Source organism: Mustela putorius, unplaced genomic scaffold (genome assembly GCF_011764305.1).
Source record: "Mustela putorius furo isolate JIRA1106 unplaced genomic scaffold, ASM1176430v1.1 tig00003853_pilon_pilon_pilon, whole genome shotgun sequence".
NCBI classification, from domain to species: domain Eukaryota; kingdom Metazoa; phylum Chordata; class Mammalia; order Carnivora; family Mustelidae; genus Mustela; species Mustela putorius.
The window spans coordinates 79,866,233-79,888,216 of NW_025422005.1; the positions used below are offsets into that span (position 1 = coordinate 79,866,233).

The window sequence follows — 21,984 nt, forward strand, 5'->3', positions numbered from 1 at the left end:
CACAATGGAATACTATGCAGCCATCAAAAATTGAAATCTTGGGGTGCCTGGGTGGCTCAGTGGGTTAAAGCCTCTGCTTTCGGCTCAGGTGATGATCCCAGGGACCTGGGATCAAGCCCCACATCAGCTCTCTGCTCAGCGGGGAGCCTGCTACCCCCTCTCTCTTTGCCTCCCTCTCTGCCCACTTGTGATGTCTGTCTGTCAAATAAATAAAGAAAATCTTTAAAAAAATAATTAAATTGAAATCTTGCCCCTTGCAGCAACATGGATGGAACTAGAGGGTAGTATGCTAAGTGAAATAAGTCAGTCAGAGAAAGACAGTTATCATATAATCTCCCTGATATGAAGGATTTGGGAAAGAAAACAGGATCATAGGGGAAGGGAGGGAAAAATGACACAAGATGAAACTAGAGAGGGAGACAAACCATAAGAGACTCTTAATCTCAGGAAACAAACTGAGGGTTGCTGGAGGGGTGGGGGGGAGGAATGGGGAGATTGGGTGATGGACATTGGGGAGGATATATGCTATGGTGAGTTCTGTGAACTGTGTAAGACTGACGAATCACAGACCTGTACCCCTGGAACAAATAATACATTATATATTAATTTTTTAAAAAGGAATATACTCTTTGTAAATAAGTAGGTGTAGCTATGTTCCAGTAATGCTTTTTTATAAAAATAAATGGCAGGTTGGATTTGGATTGTGGGCCAGTTTGTTGACCCATAATTTAGAGTTAAAAACATTGTTTCTTGTGAAAACTATACATATATCAGTTTTTATTTTCTTGCCATTTGGAAAATTGGGAAAATTCAAGTAATTTTATTACTTCATTTAAAAGATACTGAGTGCCATCTAGATGCCTTTGCTTATTCCAGGTGCTAGTAATAATAGTGGTAGACATAACGTACAAAATCCTGCCTCCAAGGAGCTTACATTTTAGTGGAAGCTTGTGAAATTAAATCTATATGAAGGTGACTTAAAAAGCTTAAAGAAATAGACATTTTAAATGATTTCAGGGCACCTGGATGGCTCAGTTGGTTGAGCATCCAACTTTTGGTTTTGGCTTAGGTCATGATCTCATAGGTTGTGGGACTGAGCAGCACACCGGGGCTCATGTTCAAGAGGAAGTCTGCTTGAAGTTTCTCTCCCTCTGTCCCTCCCCACCTCACATATGCTCAAGTTCTCTCTATCTCTCTCTCTAAAATAAATAAGTAAATCTTTTTTTTAAAAAATGAATTATTTTAGACGTTGAATTTTTTGTGTTATTTAGATTTAATATGACTGAATTTTGATAGTGCTGAGAAAATGCATTTAAGGTAATTTTCCAGGGATCTGCTGTTATATCAGCTCACTCTTCACATGGCTTACTTACTCTTACCTTTAGATTTTAGCCCCAAAGTTAACAACTTACTGTGGCCTTGCTTTTCTCTGGTTAGTCTGTCTGAAATGGCTTCCTCCAGTTCCCAATTTAATGATCTGTTTCTTTAAAAGATGTATTGCAATTTATAATTATCTTATTTGTTTCCTAGTTTGTCTGTTTCATTAAAATGAAACAAGATGGGATTGGGAGGGAGACAAACCATAAGTGACTCTTAATCTCACAAAACAAACTGAGGGTTGCTGGGGCCAGGGGGGTTGGGAGAAGGGGGGTGGGATTATGGACATTGGGGAGGGTATGTGCTTTGGTGAGTGCTGTGAAGTGTGTAAACTGGGCGATTCACAGACCTGTACCCCTGGGGATAAAAATATATTATATGTTTATAAAAAATAAAAAATTTAAAAATTTTTTAAAAAATGTATACTTCATGAACTCAGAGACCTTTTCTGTTTTGTTCATTGTATCTCCAGCATTGAGCACAGCATGTAACAAATGGCATTCACTGATTAATGTTTCAGTCATTGTGCTTTTACAAAAGATAGGAAGAGGAGGCCACCCTGTACTCAGAAAACTCACATTTTAGTGGGGGAGATAGTAAATAACAACTGACTATTTTATATGCTTTTAGGTAGTTATGAATTCTATGATCAAAAATAAAATGGGATGACATGGTACAGTGTGATGGAGTGGTTGCCTCACTATTTTGGGTAGGATGGCAAGTAGGTCTTGTCTTTTTTTTTTTTTTTAAGATTTTATTTATTTATTTGACAGAGATCACAAGTAGACAGAAAGACAAGAAGAGACAGAGGAGGAAGCAGGCTCCCCGCTGAGCAGAGAGCCTGATGTGGGGCTCCATCCCAGGACCCTGGTACCATGACCTGAGCCAAAGGCAGAGGCTCTAAACTGCTGAGCCACCCAGGCGCCCCAGGGAGGTCTTTTCTTGAGGTGACATTTTATCAGAAACCCACATGGAATGAGGGAATTAGTCACAAAATAAAACTGTCTGGGACAGCAACAGTATTCCTGACAGAGAGAACAACAAGAGGAAAGCCTTAAGGCAGTTTGAGGAACCAGTAATTCTGGAGCTGAGTGAGAAGGAACATGGAAGCAGATGAAGTTTATGATGGAACCCAGTGCCAGATCATGCAGGGCCTTGAATAACCTGATAGATGCAAAAGTTGAGAACACTGAAAAGGCAGAATATAAAACATTTATTAGACTTGTAATTTTGAGGTAGAGTGTGCTTGATTAAAGCTGCAGACTAGGGCTGTGCAGCCTTGATGAAATTAGCACTTGCTTCAGATTGAGTGTAGTAAGATTCTTAAGGAAAACATAGACCAGATGTCTCCAGCTAAAGCAAAGCACTGAGTGCCAATCTAGACTGTAGTGTTTTACCTAAATTAGCTCATCCTTCTGTGTTATTGTTGTTGTTTTGATTATTGACCATTTTTAATGCAAGTATGTATCTGATAATATTGTGAAGTGTGTATCTGATAATATTGTGAATACAGTATTATATACAAATGATACCACATTAACATTTATATGTAATTTCCATTCTGTTTGCATAAAAATGGTTTCATGAAGTATTTGGCATCTGCTCTGTGATAAGTATTGTACATGAAATGTGATGTACAGTATAATCAGAAATCAGACAATATTTGTGGAATCAGTAAGTTATACATTTTTTAAAAATTTTCAGTAAGTGTTTGTGGAATAAATAGCTCATGCAGTTCTTTTTATTTTCAGGGTAGATTCATTTTCTTATGTACACATATAATATATATTTTATTGTTTTTGTTTTCTGCCAGGTGGAGCATCTCCATAATTTCATTTTGTTTCGGTTTTCTATGGGCTTCATTGATAGCATAGTTGCCAAATGTAAGTATGCTTTCAAAGAGATAGTGGAATGAAATTTATGGAGAAAGTGAAGTATTATTAAATGTTTAAATTTTAACGGTTTTGTTTCAGATCTTGCCACTGTTGTTGGTTACCTTGTTGTAAGTCGTCCTTTCCTAGATTTGTCTCATCCTCGACATCTCAAGAGTACACATTCAGAACTTCTAGAGGTAAAGTATTAGTAGTCATAGTCATAATAAATTGAAATTTAAATATAAAAACAAATAAAAGGTAGTTTTTAGTCTTAGAAATACAAGTGAAAACTAGTATTTATTTCTATTTAAGGATTACTACCAAAGTGGAAGAATGCTTTTGCGAATGTCTCAAGCTCTGGGTCGGATAGTTTTGGCTGGCCGTGAGATGACTAGATTGGCTGGGTAAGTAAGATTAGTAATACTAAGCAATTGCAGAAAATAAGTTTTAAGAATATGTTATACTTAATGATTGTGCCCTGGTGAGGTTAAGATATGGGGCAACGGAAGCCCCATTTCTTACTCCTGCAAGCTGATTTTGATAGACAAATTAAAGATGATTTTTCTCTGAGTTTTTCATGTTTCCTTAAGAGCTGTTTTGAGTCTTCAGCCAGGTTAATGGTTCTCAAACTATTTGCTCCATGGACAGTAGTATTTAGTAAGTTAGAAAATGTTAAGTCATGGCAGTCTATTCTGAATTCATGGGAAATTAAGTTAATGAATAGAATTTTTTGTATTTGAACTTTTTTGTCCTCCACTGTATTTTTTTCCTCTTAGGTTTTTGAAACTGGCAACCTAGCAAAAGATAAAGATGAAGTTGATTTTAATGGGGGAAAAAAGTGAAAAGTCACTTTGTGGTATCTGTAGATGCAATTGCAAATATGATCATTCTGTTTAGTAAAATTGTTCTTAGAGCATAATATGGAATTAAGTATTTCAGTATTTTAAACTCTAATATAAAGGGCTTTGGTATGGGATAAAAGAACACCATAATGTAAAAAGTACATCTAAAGAAATTGGATCATTTCAGATCCTTCCCAGACCTGTGACTCATCCACATATTTCTTCTTTATTCCTCCTTTTCTACGGCAATTTAAGTCTTTATGGCAAAATGGAGTTGATTGTCAACTACTATGAGGAGTCTGTCTTTCTTGAGAATATAGACATTCTTCCTAGTTGTTAATAACTTTTCTTATGCCTTTACGGTTCATGGTAAATGAGGTGCTTCTCTTCCTTCAGGAGGTTTCTGCTTGATTTCCACAGAAAATTTCTCTTTTGCTTCTTTGATGCAGATTGCTTTCTCTTTGACCATCATGTTATTTTTATTTCCTTGATGTCTTGGCATGAGTGTTGATTTCTCTTTCTTGCTTCAGTGATTCTATCTCATATTAAGAACACTTCAGCTTTTCTCCAATTTTGGAGTAGGAAAGAGAGGAATCTTCCATATTCTTCCATGTTTGCAGGGAATTGGCATATGTGTAATAAATGCCTTCCTCACACAAGAAGACTAACTTTATACCTGGCTATCACTCACTCCAGGAGGAACTCGGTCCGTACTTCCTATGTCGGTGGAGGGTACTAACTAGTACTAGTCCTTGTGTAGTGTCTACTAGAAACCTTTAAATTCTAGTGGCAAACAACCTTCTTGACTCAACTGTTAATGAAGTAATTATCTCTTGAGGTGGAGAGCCTATGAATCCTCTTCCCTTATCCTCATTCTGCAGTCCTACTGAAACATGATAATAAAGCATGCATACACTATCACTCATACTTTATGACGAAGAAACTTCTTTTAGGTTATTTCATTTAAACTAAATTATAATTTTTAGGAATTTCAGTTAAGTTTGCATAAAAGTTTTGAACTTACACAATGCTGTATGTCAGTTCCATCTCAAATAAGTAGCAAAAATAATAGTAAAAGATACAATGGCCTTTGGAGTTTTCATTATGACTTTTTTTTTTACATTTCAGTTTTACTGCTCGAATTACAGAATTAATGCAAGTATTAAAGGATTTAAATCAAGGCAAATATGAGCGCACAATGGTCTCGCAACAGGAAAGGGGTAAATATGAATGCACTAGGTCCCATAGTTTAAGTTTTGGCTGACGTCCTGTGATGCTCTAATACTTATTTTCCACTTAAGGTACTGAAGAAGGAGCACAAGTCATTCCGTTGATACCTGGTGCTGGAGAAATCATCAATGCTGATAACATTATAAAGTATGTATAGGAAAAGTTCTTTAGCACCATAAACATTTGTTAAACCATGTAGTGGCATTCTCTTTCAGCTATGTTTGCTTAATGTTTAATGTAAAATTGTAATTTTTTATCGATTTCTTCTGTAGATTTGATCATGTTCCTTTAGCAACGCCAAATGGAGATATTTTGATCCGAGACCTTAATTTTGAAGTAAGTTACTAAATGATTGTATATAAGCTTAGATTTAAAATGTGAAATGAAAAGCTAGTCTAATATTATAAAATAACTGTAAGGTTTGGGGCGCCTGGGTGGCTCAGTGGGTTAATCCTCTGCCTTCGGCTCAGGTCATGATCTCAGGGTCCTGGGATCGAGCCCCGCATTGGGCTCTCTGCTTGGCAGGGGGCCTGCCTCCTCTCTGCCTGTGTCTCTGCCTACTTCTGATCTCTGTCAAATAAATAAATAAAATCTTAAAAAAATAAATAAATAAAATAACTGTAAGGTTTGACTTAGTCTCTGAATCCACAAAATTCTTTTAAAAAGTAAGTCTTTGAAATACTTAGAAATCTACTTTTCTTAGTTGTTAAGACTTACAAAAAAATCTTTTACAGATAAAGTCTGTCTCAGAAGATATAGTTGATTGTAATCTCTAGTGGGAAATGAATATTTAAGCATTCAATATAATTTTAGTTTAAGTTCAAAAAAATTAGAGTTAGGTATTGTTTTGATTGTGCAGGAGGCTCTGTCCCTGTACAAGCCAAATATAGACTCTGCTGTCACGGAAACAGTGGGAGAGCAGAACAGTAGCAGTGGGTAATATCTCATGCTCAGTGAAGAGTGATGCTGATTCAGTCTAGTCTCCTAATCAAATGGGACTATGGCAGACCCAATTAAAAAGAAAAAGAAAGAGGAGTATTTTTGTATATTTGTAAGACACTCCCAGACCCAAGGGTTACCATTAGGATATATGTCTATTATGACTTTATGAGTAGTTCAGATCAGAAAATCTTGATGATTAGTAATAGATTCCTACCATGTAGGCCATCTCCCAAGTCTAGAGCCCACTCGATACCACTTGTTTAGAACTACTCTGTTCAGTACTTGGCTGGATCTCAGGACTCTGGGGCCGCTGGGATCATGACCTGAGCTGAAGGCAGATGCCTAACTACTGAGCCACCCAGGTGCCCCCAGTTACCATTTTCAGTGAGACCTGGCCTGACCACCTTAAAAATGTAACCTCCCCTACCAACTCCCAAATTTCCTTACCTTGATATATTTTTTTCTCCATAGCACTTACTTTCCAATACACTATAATTTACTCATTTATTGTGTGTATTCTCTATTATATGTCTCTCCTACTAAAATGTAAGGTGGTAAGAGCAGGTTTTGTTTTGTTTTGTTTTGTTTTGTTCAGTTAGTGTAGCCCCATTACCTAGAGCAGAGCCTGAATGTGAGCATTCAATAAATCTTCACTGAGTTAAATAATAGGAATGTAGGGCCTGAAAATTGTCAAAGCAGGTTCCACAACCAGAGTAACTCACATCTTTGTTGTCTTCTTTCCTTCTGTGATACACTGCTGTGTGATACTGTGATACTGGAATTGTAACCCAGATTTCTGATTCTTCACAGAGTTTATTAAATACTTACATGAGACTGTAAGCTCAGAATTTAATCACATTTTCTCATTTAACTTTACATTGTTGCAGAGCGATTTGGTAGCACTGGTAAATATTTATAATATATGTAGATTTCTAAGAACCTGATCCACAGAAACATTTCTCACTAATACATAAATTCGCTCACTGGTTCTGGTTCATTGCAGTATTATCTAAAAGAGCAAAGCAAAATACAAATGACCTAAACAATGAACAAAAAGAAAGTTTTTAAATAAATTATGGTACATTCTTAGAATGGAATACACTGTAGACATTTAAAAAATAGAATGAATATACTGACTTGGAAGAATATTTGTGATATATTGTTAAATAGTAACATGTAGAACATATATCGTATGATTCCATTTTTTAAAAACGAGACCATATACACACATACTTGTTTTTGAGAATCCTCAAAATTTATAAGCTGTTGTTCTGTATTCTGATTAAGTTGATTTTATTCAGTGATCACATTTATAGCTAAAAAGAAAGCTTAGCATTAGCAAAAAACAATTTGGCTGTAAGGAAATGTTCACTGAGTATATATTCACTATAAATTCATAGACTGATTTTCTTTCAGGTTCGATCTGGGGCCAATGTTTTAATTTGTGGCCCAAATGGCTGTGGGAAGAGTTCACTTTTCCGTGTTCTTGGTGAAGTAAGTACAAGTTGGTCTCAAGATTTTGTGGTCTTGTTTTGCCATACAATCTGTCACATTGTGAAATTTACAACTGCTTTTCTCCTCACTCCTTTTCCTTTTATAGTTATGGCCTCTTTTTGGAGGACGTCTAACTAAACCTGAGAGAGGAAAGTTGTTTTATGTTCCTCAGGTAAGACCTTGTTTGAGTTAGTTATTTTGTAATCTTTGATGTAAAGATCTTTTATTTTTTAAAAGGTCACTTACAGTGATTTTTGCTCTGTCACTATCAGAGACCTTATATGACCCTTGGAACACTTCGAGACCAAGTGATATATCCAGATGGAAGAGAAGATCAGAGAAGGAAGGGGATATCTGATCTAGTAAGGAAATGTTTATGACTTAGATCTACTGGAAATCCTCCATTTCAGATTATTTATCTTAATCAGATTAGTTAAGTATTTTAACTGCCAGGTAGTTTACCCTATCCTGTAAAAACTTCTAAAACATTGTCATTACTTATAACTTTCCAAGTGGAAGTAAGATGTTAACTACTCTGCTTAAATAAGGCTTAGTGAGTATTTAACCTTGTCTCTCATCCTTTAATTATGTACAGTAGTGTTATTTTATTTAAACTACTGGATACGTTTTGTCAGAATTAGTATAGACAGGAAATGAAGGTTCAGGGCTATCTTTGTGTCATATTCTTTTGTGAAGTGATATTGGCAATAGAATTATAGTGATTGTAGTTTAAAAAATAAAAGCAAGATAGAGAATGTTGGCCTACGTTATGTTTTATTTCATCTTTAATCATTGTGCTAAAAGGTACTAAAGGAATACTTAGATAATGTCCAGTTGGGTCATATCCTTGAACGTGAAGGAGGCTGGGACAGTGTTCAGGATTGGATGGATGTCCTCAGTGGTGGAGAAAAACAAAGAATGGCGGTAAGTATACTCTGAACACATTTCATGACAGTGTAACTGGTTGCATAAAGTCACTTTTAGAGTCCAGTATTTTGATTATTTTTATTAATTGATTAATTTAAAATTATTATTTTAGTCTTTTCATTTAGCAACTGTTATAGTACAGATTAGTTTAAATGATAATAGAAGTACTTGAAAATGTATAACTTGCATATGCATTTAGAATTCTTAAAAATTCATAAGTTTTCCAATTATATACTATTAATCCATTGAGGATTAATTCAAGTGGGGGAACCTTTTAGCATATTGATCCTGGGTAATATGGTAGTCCAAGATGTCTTAATATCTTTTCCCTACTGACCCCTCACTTAAGCTGTTTTCTCTGAAGTTTCTGAAGGTGTTAGAGACGATCCACTCTGTTCCCACTTTTTTCAGCTCCTGCCCTCCCCTCTACTGTTATGCCATTATATCTATCCTGATTTCAGGGCTCAGTATCTAACTTAGAGTTATTTAGAACTTTTACATTTTCCTAATAGAAGTATCTGAAAAGAGCTGTTTTAATTTTATGATTGTCTAAACTTATTCCTGGTCAAACATGACTATAAAACACTGCCTTTTAAGAGTGATACTTTGAATACTCTGTTAAGAGAGTTAACTTTTAAAGAGTCATTTTCTAACTATGCAGACCATAGTTTGAGCAGCTGCAGAGGAATTTTTTTTTTTCCCCAGAGTGTTAATCTTGTAGGAATTAGAGAAAACTGTAACCAAAGAAAAACAGCAAGAGAAATGGCTTATTGCCGAATTGCTTACTCATTATCTTTAAATTATATTCTCCCTTTTTTTGTTGCCTCTTATTTTTCCCAGAACATACCCATTCTGTATGAACTTCATGTCAGCCTGCTCTTGTGATTTTGTCTGGCTAGTGCTGGAACATGAGATTAATCTATAGAGTGAAGAATGAATCATAAACAAAAGAAAAGAGATGTCAGCCCTACTCAAAGTGAAAATTGGATGGCAGGAGTGAGAATTTGAAGTGATTGAGGTTTCTGCACTTAATTAGAAGATGATATAGAAATAACTGCAAGTCAAGAGAACAAATTTAAGTTCCTGTTACTATGACTTCAAAGACTATGGAAGGATAGGTCAGGATTCACAAAGGCACACAGTATAAATGCAGAGAAAGAAAAATAAATGTGCTTAACTAAGGAATCCTGTGGATGGGGGTATAAGGGTACAGAGGGGATAGATTTTATTTGAAGATAAGAAATTCAAGGCCTAGAGGAGTGAGGGGATTTCTTGGGGGAGAGGGAAGGAGTGGAAGGAGGAGCCCTGTAAAGCCAGATGAACCATGATAGAGTTGATTGGGAAATGGAGAAACTCACCCATGACACTGCTGCATGACCAAGTCACTGGCACATGTGTTCTGTATAGACCAATATTTGGAGAATCGGTTGTGAAATTTAAAAGAGAGCTTATTGTTTTTGCTACCTTCAGAAGTTTTGTGGAGAGACAGGGAAGGCTAATACAACAAATGTCGAGGCTGGTGAAATTGGGTGAAGTTTGTGTACGGTCATTTTAATGCTCTTACAGTTTTTGGTTAGGCTTGAAAATCTGCAAAGTAAAAAATGAGGGAAGTGAGGATGTAATTTTTATAAATTGTAAAAATTAATAATTTATAAATTATAAAAATTATACTTTTTAAGGAAAAATAGATTGAAAGGTCTAACCACACAAAACAGTGAATATATAAGACTGGAGATTGGTTGGTGTAAACAGATGAAACAAGGGAACTTTTGGGTAAGGAAAGTCAGATTTGAATTGGAGGGAATGGAATAATACTACTGAATAAAAGGGAGGTCTGGTGAACACATTTCTAAAATTCCTTGAGGAAAGTGAGTAAATGAAAGGAAATAAGATAATTATTCCATAATTTTAGTGAAAAACTTAATCATGGTATAATTTCCCCAGAATTCACTCTCAGCTGGGGGTCTACTCTTTGCAAGGCTCTGAGATAGGTGTCTGCCCTTAATAATCTAGGTAGGAGATCCTGGTATTCTCAACTAACTGTAACACAAGGCAGTCTTCAATTATAGCTATAATAAAAGTACACTGGAATAATGATGAAGGAAGCATTGGTTTTGAATGGCAGACTCGATGTAATTCTCCCAACAGCCCTGTGAATTAAGGTACAGTCAAGGGAAGGACTTGTAGGGCCTAAGTAGCCTCCTAATGCCATGTGGCTACTGAGTGGCAGAATGGAGATTAAAGTGCAGGGGGGTGTGATGTCAGACTAATTGCTCCTGACTAGTACATTATATAGCCTCTGATGTGCCGATGGACTGCCTCTCCAGTTCTCTTCTCTCACTGCCCCTCAGAGTCTCAAGTAACATTTTTCTTAACTCATTGCACCCCTTTCGGCCCAGCCATTACCACCCAGGGTTGCTCTACCCAATATCATAAGTTGCGATATCTTATTTCTCTGACTGATAGTTCTCTTTCCCACTCCACTCTACTTGTCCTTCCTATTTAGTAGTGGTCTTTTTTTATTATGAATTATGAATTATGAAAAAGTATGTAAGATTAAAAAGTTGGAATATTTATAAAAGTATAAAGATGGGCCAAAACCAGAGTACCTGGGTGTCTCAGTTGGTTAAGCAGCTGCCTTCAGCTCAGGTCATGATCCCAGGGTCGTGGGATCGAGCCCTACATCGGGCTCCCTGCTCAGTGGAGAGCCTGCTTCCCCCTCTTCCTCTGCCTACTGCTTTGCCTACTTGTGCTCTCTATCTCTCTCTAATAAATAAATAAATCTTTAATTAAAGAAAAGAAGGGTCAAAACCACTTACTAGAGATAACACTCTCATAAAATTGTTAGTATTTTATAAAACCAATTTTGTAATTAATTCTTTTTCCTTTAGAAATTGGCAACTGTCTCCCTTCTTCAGACTTACAGATATCTTGAATATTGACCCCCCCCTTTTCTTATGATTACTCAGTCCCCTTCTGACTCTACCTCCTTTCCTGTCCAGCATAGACTTAATAATCCAGGGCCTGGCACATAGGAGGTAGTCAGGAAGTATTTCGTAAAGGAATAAACAAATGCTCCTTTTCCCTTAACTTCCTTTCCTGCTTTTTGTTTCCTCATATTACCTTAGCTGCAGCCCAAGAACAGTTCTTTGCTTATATACAGTTCTCTCTGTATGTAGGCCTGAGGCAAACAGTTCTTTGTCTGAACAGTTTCTGTATATAGGCCTCTGAGCGCAGCTGAAAGATCAGAATTTGGTGCCACCACCTTTCATGTTCCCTGGTGATCATCTTCCTTTTGCCCCTCTTTCTCATTTTTCACGATAATCACTTAAAAACTACCAGTCTCAGGCTTTCTACCCCATTTCCTACTCCCAGCAGAACAGCTCACTTCCTACTTTAAAAAGCTGGTATTATGTCAGTTACTGACAGCTCATTTTTATTGAGTGCATAATAGATAGGTGGTAGGCTAGGCCCTTTACATTGAATTCTTGTCAGTCCTTTGAGGCAGGAACTGTTGAGTGTCCCCTTGTACAGAGGAAATTGAACTGTAGCACCGTGAAGTAGGCTGCCAAGCAAGGATCCACTAGTACAGGTTACCATGTGGGGTGGGGGTGGGGGCCGGCCGAGCTCAGGTGGTAGTACCATTGCAAAGTTCATGTGCTTGCTCACCTTACAGTCTTCTCGTACTGTGGTAGCAAGGACTGACAGCATGGTGGGAGAGAGATACATGAGAAAATTGCCATCCAGTATGCCAAATGTGATGATGAGATCCATGGAAACATGGCAGGAGGGCATTTGTGGCATGCCGTCAGATAATCAGTCCTCTTAATGAAGTTCACACTGGACTGTCCTGACCTCCCTGCTTCTGTCTGTGGGGGATATGTCATCCTTCCTCTTGAGAAAGGCTAAATGTCTCCATGTTTTTGGGCCTTCACTCCTCTTGACTGTATTATACTCTTTCCTTCAGTATATCATACTCTTTCCTTCACACCCTATATTTAATCTCTTCTGGTCTTTCTCTTTCAGAAAGACATTTTCAGATCTCCCTGATGTAAAAAGCAAACTCTGCCTTAACCAAAGATCCTCTGGCGTTCTCTGCACAGCTGAACTTCTAGTAGTCTAGACTTGCTGCTTCCCCTTTCTTATCTCCTCAGATAGGGAGTACTGCTTATGTTTTAATTTATCAAATATCTACATGTTTCCTTCATGCAAGTGTTGGGTGTACAGTAGTGGTTAAAATAGAGTTTCTACTTAAGTGAATATAATAGCCTAGAAGAGTAGACAAAGAGAACATACAGTTCACAGCATACGAAGGGCTGCAGAGAAGTTGCAGTAGGCACCCACTTGGTTTGAGGTGGAGGGCTCAGGGTAGATTTGAGGAGTAATTTCAAAGATGTAAAAAGCAGACAAAAGGAAAGTGTTTGAGACAAAAGGAAAGTGACATGTGCTAAACCTCTCTGGCGTAAGACCCCTTGTGTCCTGGTAGTTGAGAAGAGGCAATTTTGGCCTGAATGTTGAGGTTAGAAAACAAGAAGGAATCTGATTCTGCAGGGATGCCCCAGTAAGAAGTGGATTTTGTTCAAAGTAAAGTGGGAAGTTGAAGAGAAGAGTGTCATTTGATTTACATTTCTGAAAACTCCTTTCTGGTTATAGGGAGAATGGATTGGAGGGGAGTGAAAGAGGAAGTAGGCTATAAGCAGGAGATGGTTGTGTTCTGGGCTGAGAGCATGATTGTGGAGAAGGGAGAAAGTGAGTAGACTACAAACTCTGAAGCACTTACTCGACTGGACTAAAAAATATGAGGGTGGATGTGTGAAAGGGAGGGAGAGAAGCGAGGACTTGTGGCCTTCAAGCTTGAGCAGCTGTTTGATAGTGTTATTTTCTGAAATGTTTAAGGTGCAGTGGGGTAGATGGATGGATTTTAAAGGGAAAATTCAGTGAAATTTGATGGAAATATCAAATAGGAATTTTTATTTAGCAGTCTAGAAATTGGAAGAGCAGAAGGTATGGAGAGTCCACAAATGTAAATAATATTTGGAATCATGGGAATCAATGAGATCATTCAGGGAGAGACAATATAGGATATAGGACTTAAAAATACAATATAGGATAAAGGACTTACAAATTTGCCCTGAGGAACCCCAAAATTTAATGGTCAAGTGAAGAAGAAAAGGCTGGTAAAGAAACTGAGGAAGCAGCTTAAGAAGTGAGAAGAAATGTTAAGACTATGTTTCACTGTCACTTTCTCATGGAGGAGGAAGTGGTCATCTGAATTGCATGTAGCAGAAAAGATAAACTGGGCAAGAATATAAAATTGTCCATTGGTCTTGGCACATGGTGATTATTGCTAGGAGCATATGACCAGTTGGAATACCTGTTAGACAAAGAATCAGAGTAAATAATTCCCCGAAAATAAAATACATATGGAAAATAAGTGAGAAGGTGTTCAGCATTTTTGCTAATTGAAGAAATGGAAGCTATAACATTCTTGGTGTTAATTTTACTTATAAAATTAGTAGACGCTTAAAAATGAGCACATTTAGTATTAACCTCAGGGACACAAAATGGGTGCACTCAAAAATTATTGGTGTAGGGGCGCCTGGGTGGCTCAGTGGGTTAAAGCCTCTGCCTTCGGCTCAGGTCATGATCCCAGGGTCCTGGGATAGAGCCCCGCATCTATCCCTGCTGAGCAGAGAGCCTGCTTCCTCCTCTCTCTCTGCCTGCCTTTCTGCCTACTTGTGATCTCTGTCTGTCAAATAAATAAATAAAATATTTAAAAAAAATTATTGGTGTAAATATTAATTGGCAGCTTAATATTAATTGACATTACTTAAGCAATAAAATGTTCAGAAATAAATACATTTTTTTCATTTAAGCCATCTGGAGTCTGAATTCTAAGATTTGGTTAAAATATGTACCCTCTAATCTTGTTTAGAGAACATTCTATAATAGTTTAAATCTCAGTCACATTTCACATCAGTCTTAAATGTTTTAGATTAACTCTTAACAGTAAATTTCCTGTGTGTTACATTTTCCCCTTTGGGACGATAGTAAAGACACATAGGTTTTGTTTCTTTTAAATATATTTCTCTTTTGGGGAAGTAGGTTTTTTGAGGTATAATAATTTTCATTCTTGCTTTCCAAGACTCAATGCATATTTAATTTAAGGTAAATCTATTTTAGCTTATTAATTTCTGCATGTGATTATAAAATATTTCCTTTTATGCTTCAGATGGCAAGATTATTTTATCATAAACCCCAGTTTGCTATTTTGGATGAATGCACAAGTGCAGTTAGTGTGGATGTGGAAGGTTACATTTACAGTCATTGTCGAAAGGTAAGCATTTCAGGTTCTTAGTTTGAGGGTCCCTGTCATTCTTGGTTTACTGTGTATCCAACCAGATGTCTATCCAAAGAGATTTCAAAATGACTATCAAAGGGTGTTCTCTCTGCTTTAACAAAGATTTCAAATGATAATTAATGATATGAGTTAAAAAATTATAAATGAATTCTGTATATAATTCTCTTTGGCTATATCTTAGATTTGAAACAAATACTGTATCTAAATTTACTTCTCTTTTACCTCATTCCCTATACTCAAGAGTTAATAAACTGAGATATTCTTAATGTGTTCCATTAAGAATGAAGCCTAAATATCTCTTTTTTTTAATCAGGAAACCTTGACAGTAGTCATTTGGTAGTTTTCAGTTTGTCCTTTTTTCCCCTCCTCTGGCCTGGGCAACATTTTACCAGAGTTTCTTGTGGTAGCCTTTCTGAGGCTGTGTGTATTGATACTGTTCTTTAACTCTTTGGTAGTTCTGTGGTGGTTGTCATACAATCTATACTCTTGTTGGATTTGGAGAGTAAGAGCAGTATATCCTAACTGTTTTTCAGTGTTATGTAAGTAAAGGAAGTACAGGAGTCTTTTAACAATTTGTAAGTGTTATTGGGGGTTTACAGTAAATATAAAAGGTCATGTTGCATATTTACAGTATGAATTCGTACTGTTAAGAGTGTGGTCATTGATCAGCATCTCCTGGGAGCTTGTTAGAATGCAGCCTCTCTGGCCCTACCAAATTAGAGTCCACATTTTAACTAAATTCCCAGAGGATTCAAATGCGTATTATAGTTTGAGAAGCATTGGTATAATGAGGAAAGAATAAATTTGCTACATGAATCTTTGTAGGAAGATTTTTCTGTACTGATTTTATTTCTTTAATGGTTTGTTTTCTATTCTTGAATCAGTTATGTTCATTTATAATATTTTTATGTATCTGTTCCTATAAACTTTCAGATTTATAGGTATTGGAGGTGTAGTCTCTATTTGATCAGTGATTTAGAGGCTCTTTGGTGGTAGTCTTGACTGTGTGCTGTCCCCTTATGTTTAGTTATAAGCTATATTTCCCCACAAAAAATGCAACTTTCCAATAAAAGTGTAGATTCTGTTTAAAAGAAGAAAATTTGGGGTGCCTGGGTGGCTCAGTGGGTTAAAGCCTTTGCCTTCTGCTCAGGTCATGATCCCAGAGTTCTGGGATCAAGCCTCACATCAGGCTCTCTGCTCAGCGGGGAACCTGCTCCCTCCTCTCTCTCTGCCTGCCTCTCTGCCTACTTGTGATCTCTGTCAAATAAATAAATAAAATCTTATAAAAAAATTAAAATAAATAAAAGAAAATTCTTACGGGGTCCTCAGTTTCCAGTTTTAATTATATTCCTGTAATAACAGTTGAAATGAGATATGAACTCCTTGAACTTAGAGCTCATTTATAGCCACAAAACAAATAAAAATTTACAAATTAAGTACAGACAAAACACAGTTTCAATTTGGTAACATTAAAGAGACCTCTGATACTGTTTTGCTGAAACTAAACCACCAGTTTGGGATTTAATTATGGAAAGATACAGTCTGAGGTCCAGATCTTATATTTTGAATTTTGCTTCTGTATCCTCTTTAAGTAATTCTATCAGAAAGTTTGCTTTCATTAAGCTGAGACCTGATCCAATTACTGTAGAATCATAAAATAAGGTTATCTGAAGAGAGCTTTCAAAAATCAAGTAAGTGGGAGTGGCTCAGTGGGTTAAAGCCTCTGCCTTTGGCTCAGGTCATGATTTCAGGGTCCTGGGATCCAGCCCCTCATCGGGCTCTCTGCTCAGCGGGGAGCCTGTTTCCCTTCCTCTCTCTCTCCCTGCCTCTCTGCCTACTTGTGATCTCTGTCAAATAAATAAAATCTTTAAAAAAAAAGAAAAAAGTAAGCGTACCATTGAAATGTGTTACTAGTAACTTATTTTGTCATGCAGTTTGTAACCAATTTGAAAACTTTTCCACATGGCATCCAAAGTTATGGCACATTAAACGTGTTAAGTGCTATCACTTTATTTGCTTATTTATTTCTAGAGAGAGAGTAGGGAACGAAGAAACAGAGGGAGAGAGAATCTTAAGCAGGCTCCACACCCAGCACAGAGTCCAACTTGGGGCTCCATCTCATAACCCTGAAGTAATGACCTAAGCCAAAATCAAGAGTCAGACACTTTACTGACTTAGCCACCCAGGCACCCCAACTGCTCTCACTTGAAGTAATCACTTTGTACCAGCAATTTCAAACACAGACTTGGACACTTAAATCTCATGGTAGAAATGATCCAGAATATACTTTGGCTAATTTTTAAAAATTTATTAATTAAAATAAAATTAGAACTCATGTTGGAATTATCTGGATACTCAAGCATTTATCTCTCAGCCTGAAGAGATCCATTTTAAGTAACTACGATCTAGAGCAGGGTTTCTCAGTCTCAGCTCTGTTGACATTTTGGATAATCCTCAGCTAATCCTCAGTTGTGAGGAGCTGTCCTTTCTTTATAGGATATTTGATAGCATATCTGACCTCTGTTCATTAGATGCTAGTAGCACTCTCAATTGTGACAATCAAAAATGTCTCCAGACATTGCCAAGTGTCCCCTGATGGATAGAACTCCTCCCCACAGCCCCAAGTTGAGAACCACTGATCCAGAGCCTCTGCAAACTCTTAACTTATCTCAGTGTCGGTGTTATAACGTTGCCACAGAAACATTCAATTTTCTGCCCGAGAATTTTGCCCCAGACATAATCCAAAACAGGTTCCAATAAAGGAGTGTGACCCTGTATTTGAAAAACAGATTGACTGTAGACAGTACCATGTTGATTTAATTTTCCTGACTTTGACCTCTTGCTATTTTTACTATTCCTATACTCTTTTCGCATATTTTTCACAATAAAATAGAATCTGGGTCAGGATATATATTTTCTGCCCCAAACAAAATAGTACACTTAATGCTAGTACCTGTTAGGTTGTTTTTGTTTGTTTGTTTGTTTTTTAAAGAATTTATGGATACTTGTGTGTTTTTATTATGTGGTTGATGGTCTGTACTTTGCATTACCTTGAACATCGGCATCATTTGTTATTTTTTCTCTTTTACATTGATTTTTAATTATAGCTTCTGAAAACAGTCATTTTAATAGTTTAAATATGTAGATGAGTTTAATTTGTGATTCTGTGTTACTGATAAAAACTTAAATCATTTTCTTTGTATTAGGTTGGCATCACCCTCTTCACTGTGTCACATAGAAAGTCCCTTTGGAAACACCATGAGGTTTGTATTTCTTATATTGAATGGTATAGTGGAATTTTATCTCATTTAAATACTTGAATTCAGGTGATTATGGTTTTAGATTTCCTGGTATATGTTCTCTTACAAATATATACCTTAAAGGACAAAACGTGATTCTAAATTTTCCTTAAATATTGTAGTTATCAGTTTTGAAATCTCTAATACATATTTAATAAGCCCTAACTGATTGGAGAGATAGTAGAGAACCAGTTAGTGGTTCTCCATTTTTAGAAATCACTATTGTATAATAGCTGACTAAACTTTACACAACCTTATCACAGCTATGGCTAAGTGAAGTTTTCTCACCACTCAGTATTGACAGAAGGGAAAGAGTCTTAGGAAGGATTAGATGGCAGAAAGTTTAAGGACATTTTTAGTGAGATCATGGCTGTAAGGGGAAACTGAATAATGTCAGCTGTGTTTATCATTGGACTGTAATAAAACAGAATCATTAAGTAGTTACTATAATTTACATAGCCATTACAGTGAGGTTTGCACTGGTATGGATCCCTTATGTATCCTGGTGTTCTAACAGTGCCGTTCTCAGTATGGCAGTTCTTTTCAGCTCTTCAAGATCTTCATGATCAAACCCCAAACTAAATAAACCCTGTTAACTCAACTCTTCCCTTGCCTCTCCTCCCTTTCCCTTCCCCTCTCTTTTTCTCTTACCTTTCTTCTCTTTCTTCCTTCCTAAATGATAAAGACATTCTAGGTAAAAGAAAGGGTTTGAGAAAAATTAGAACAAATGTACAGGGTATCTTGGTCCATAAAATACATACCTGATGGAGCAACTTTTTCCCCAAGTACTGAGTTGAATGTCCTTGGGGGATACAGAGTGCTTTCTTTAACCTCAATAACCCTATGGTTAAGATGATAGTATACAGATAAGATGAAAAGTATGGGATTTGAACTCAGAAAACCTGGCTTCAAGCATGACTGGCATCCATTGCTTCCTTCATATAATAAAGTTATTGATCCTTGCCTTCCTGTCTCTTAGATTACCATGAATATCGAAGAGGTAGCCTCTGTGAAAGTATTTAGTAAAAATAATGGAATTCTATATAGCTGTGTGACTTTTAAAGATAATTTTTATTCTTGTAATTTGTCCATTAATTCTTATAATTTGTCCATTTTTCAGAATGAAATGAGAAATTGAATAACTAATAATCAAAGCAGTTTAAAAAGTATCCAAGCCTTGGTGTTTTCTCAGGAGCTCATAAATATCATAGCGACAGAGCTGTGAGAGTTTTTGGATTTGACCTCCCCTCTTCTTCTGGTGGGGGAGACAAGTGCAGAGTACCAAGCAGAGATTGTGTGACGGAGGGATGTTAATGTCAGAGGCCAGAATAGATAGAAGATGGGAAAACATCTTTTCTGTAAATAAAAAGCTGCTAAATAAAACAGAAGTCTTTCTAGCTGTTGTCCTAAGTGTCTTCATAGGATGGGATATACAGGCATACCGTATAGCTCTTTTACTCCTCTACTAAGACCACAAACAAATAAAAAGCCTTAAGTTAGAGGTTCCGAACTAATCCAGGAAACCAGATAAAGGAAATATTCAAGAATTCCCCGTTGATTAGGCTTATCCTTAGTGCAATTCAGCCTGTGGTACATTGGATTGGATGTGGAATTATGGAAGCATTCTGATATGTAGGATGCCTGTATGTTTGTTTCCTTCAAAATAATGAGGAATTTTGGTATTTTGGTTTTTATAAAGGAAAGTACTCTGTCCACTCCAAGCAGAATCACATTGTTGCTATATTAAAGAGAATGGACTTCTTCATTTAGTCTTACCTTTCTGGGTATAAAACTTTTGAAGGTATTAGTAGCTTAAAATAATTTCCATTTTCTTGTATAATAACCTCTGCATAAATTCCTGACAAAAATGAAATTATCTTAGTCATTGATTTCTTTCCCCCCACTTCTTTCCCATAGTACTACCTGCATATGGATGGCAGAGGCAATTATGAATTTAAACAGATAACAGAAGATACGGTTGAGTTTGGCTCTTAGAATCTGGAGAGCTGTTCTGCTTCAATGAAATCATTAAAGAACACACTTAGAAATACACAGTATGTTGTAAAATAAAGCTGAGCTTGGGTTTTGTTTTTATTTTTTTCTTAAAACAACAAATAATTAGATATGAAATAATTGAGAACAAGTTGTTAAACCATTTAATATTATATAGGATCTTGCTAATTGTGTATATGTTGGTTTAATTATTAATATGTACTAAGAATGTCCTTATTCTTGTGGTTAAAAACCTGCCTAAATTAAATTGGGCTTAAATCAGTGTAATCTGATTCATCCTGGGATGTAAACCATTTGAAGTCAGCTAATTTGACTTTTATGGCTCTATCTTTTCCTTCAATGAAGAACCCTATTGAAAACTGGGGTCATCATTTATCCTGTTCTTACAAAATAGTCTTGAGCTTCATTTTCTTGTGCTCCATGATTGTAGGAAACAAATCATAGTATTTTATCAAAACGTATAACCTGATGCATAATAGCATTTATCACGCAGTGGCAGATTGCTTTAGCTGCCACCGTTATACTCATTCCTTGTATAGATCTTGGGGTACATTTGACTCCAGGAAAGCCATTTGAAATTTCTTTGGCTAAATAATAAGTGTGCCCCTCTCAGTCTGCAGTATTGAGTTGTTCTGAGGGTTCTTTGTGGGAATATAACAGAAGTTTATGTGCAGTCTTGCTTACAAGGGGTGGTTACTATGTTTCACACCTAATCTTCCCAATGTTTGGGATATTAAGGCATAAAGTCCTTACATGTCAAGCTCAAGCTCTTTAATAAGAGTTTCAGATTTTTTAAAAGAATTGGATGGATCTGTGTATGTTAAAAGCCCATTCATTAGAAGTGTGGTGGTTACATTTGTTAAACTCCAAATGAGCCATAGGAATGCACTACATGAAGTAATGCACTGAGTATGCAATGTTATCACTGTCTTTGACTGTGATTTTATGTTTAAAAAACGTTATAATTACGCACATGGGTGAATTATGTTTCCTAGGCACTGGTTTATCTCTGTGAATCTTGAATAACTTTTTATATTTGGGTCATTATGTTGAACTATCCCAAGAGAAATTGATTTCACCTCACCAAGCCACCATTAATGACATACATGTATTTTTTGCACAGGGAAAACTGAAATGGGATTTTATCAATAAGCTAGATATGAAATCAGTTTTATCAGACTAGGGTTCAGAAATGGGCATTTTATAATCTTGTTTCAGTATAACTGATTTTATTTTTTTTGCACAATTAACTATAAGAATCACCGGCTACCAAAGTAAAACTTGATGTACTGATTCCATAATATGTAACATTCAGTTTTTACCACTCTCTTTGGCAAACTTGTCTACTTACTTATTTTCTGTTCAGATTAAAAAGAATCAGTTATCCTGTACAACTTTTGCTTGTTCTTTTTATTCTGGTATCTAAAAACCGGGTAGTTCATACATAGTTCATATAATCTTGACTTAAAAAACATGAAAATAAATTGACATTCAGAAATCCCTTTTAGCACCCAAAGTCTCTTTTTCAAAAAGTATGTCAAATGTGATTTTTAGCAAAATGAATTTCTCTTTTTTAGAAAAGCCACATAAAACCTTCTGTTTGCCAGAGCACCTGGCTGATTCAG

The 21,984-nt window shown here is 36.3% G+C and overlaps 1 protein-coding gene across 3 annotated transcripts in view; it reads left to right on the forward strand.

Annotated features, from left to right (window-relative positions):
* Positions 1-21,750, forward strand: part of ABCD3 (ATP binding cassette subfamily D member 3) — a 75,083-nt gene extending 53,333 nt beyond the window's left edge. For all 3 annotated transcript variants that reach the window (XM_004752564.3, XM_004752565.2, XM_045064882.1), the window contains 13 exons: positions 3,191-3,260; positions 3,351-3,448; positions 3,564-3,655; positions 5,222-5,313; positions 5,395-5,470; positions 5,596-5,659; positions 7,682-7,759; positions 7,866-7,931; positions 8,032-8,121; positions 8,564-8,683; positions 14,919-15,023; positions 18,254-18,310; positions 20,264-21,750. In XM_004752564.3, the coding sequence (XP_004752621.1) occupies positions 3,191-3,260; positions 3,351-3,448; positions 3,564-3,655; positions 5,222-5,313; positions 5,395-5,470; positions 5,596-5,659; positions 7,682-7,759; positions 7,866-7,931; positions 8,032-8,121; positions 8,564-8,683; positions 14,919-15,023; positions 18,254-18,310; positions 20,264-20,341 (1,086 nt within the window). In that variant the 3' untranslated portion in view covers positions 20,342-21,750. The remainder of the gene's footprint in view (positions 1-3,190; positions 3,261-3,350; positions 3,449-3,563; positions 3,656-5,221; positions 5,314-5,394; positions 5,471-5,595; positions 5,660-7,681; positions 7,760-7,865; positions 7,932-8,031; positions 8,122-8,563; positions 8,684-14,918; positions 15,024-18,253; positions 18,311-20,263) is intronic.
* The last annotated feature ends 234 nt before the right edge of the window (positions 21,751-21,984 follow it).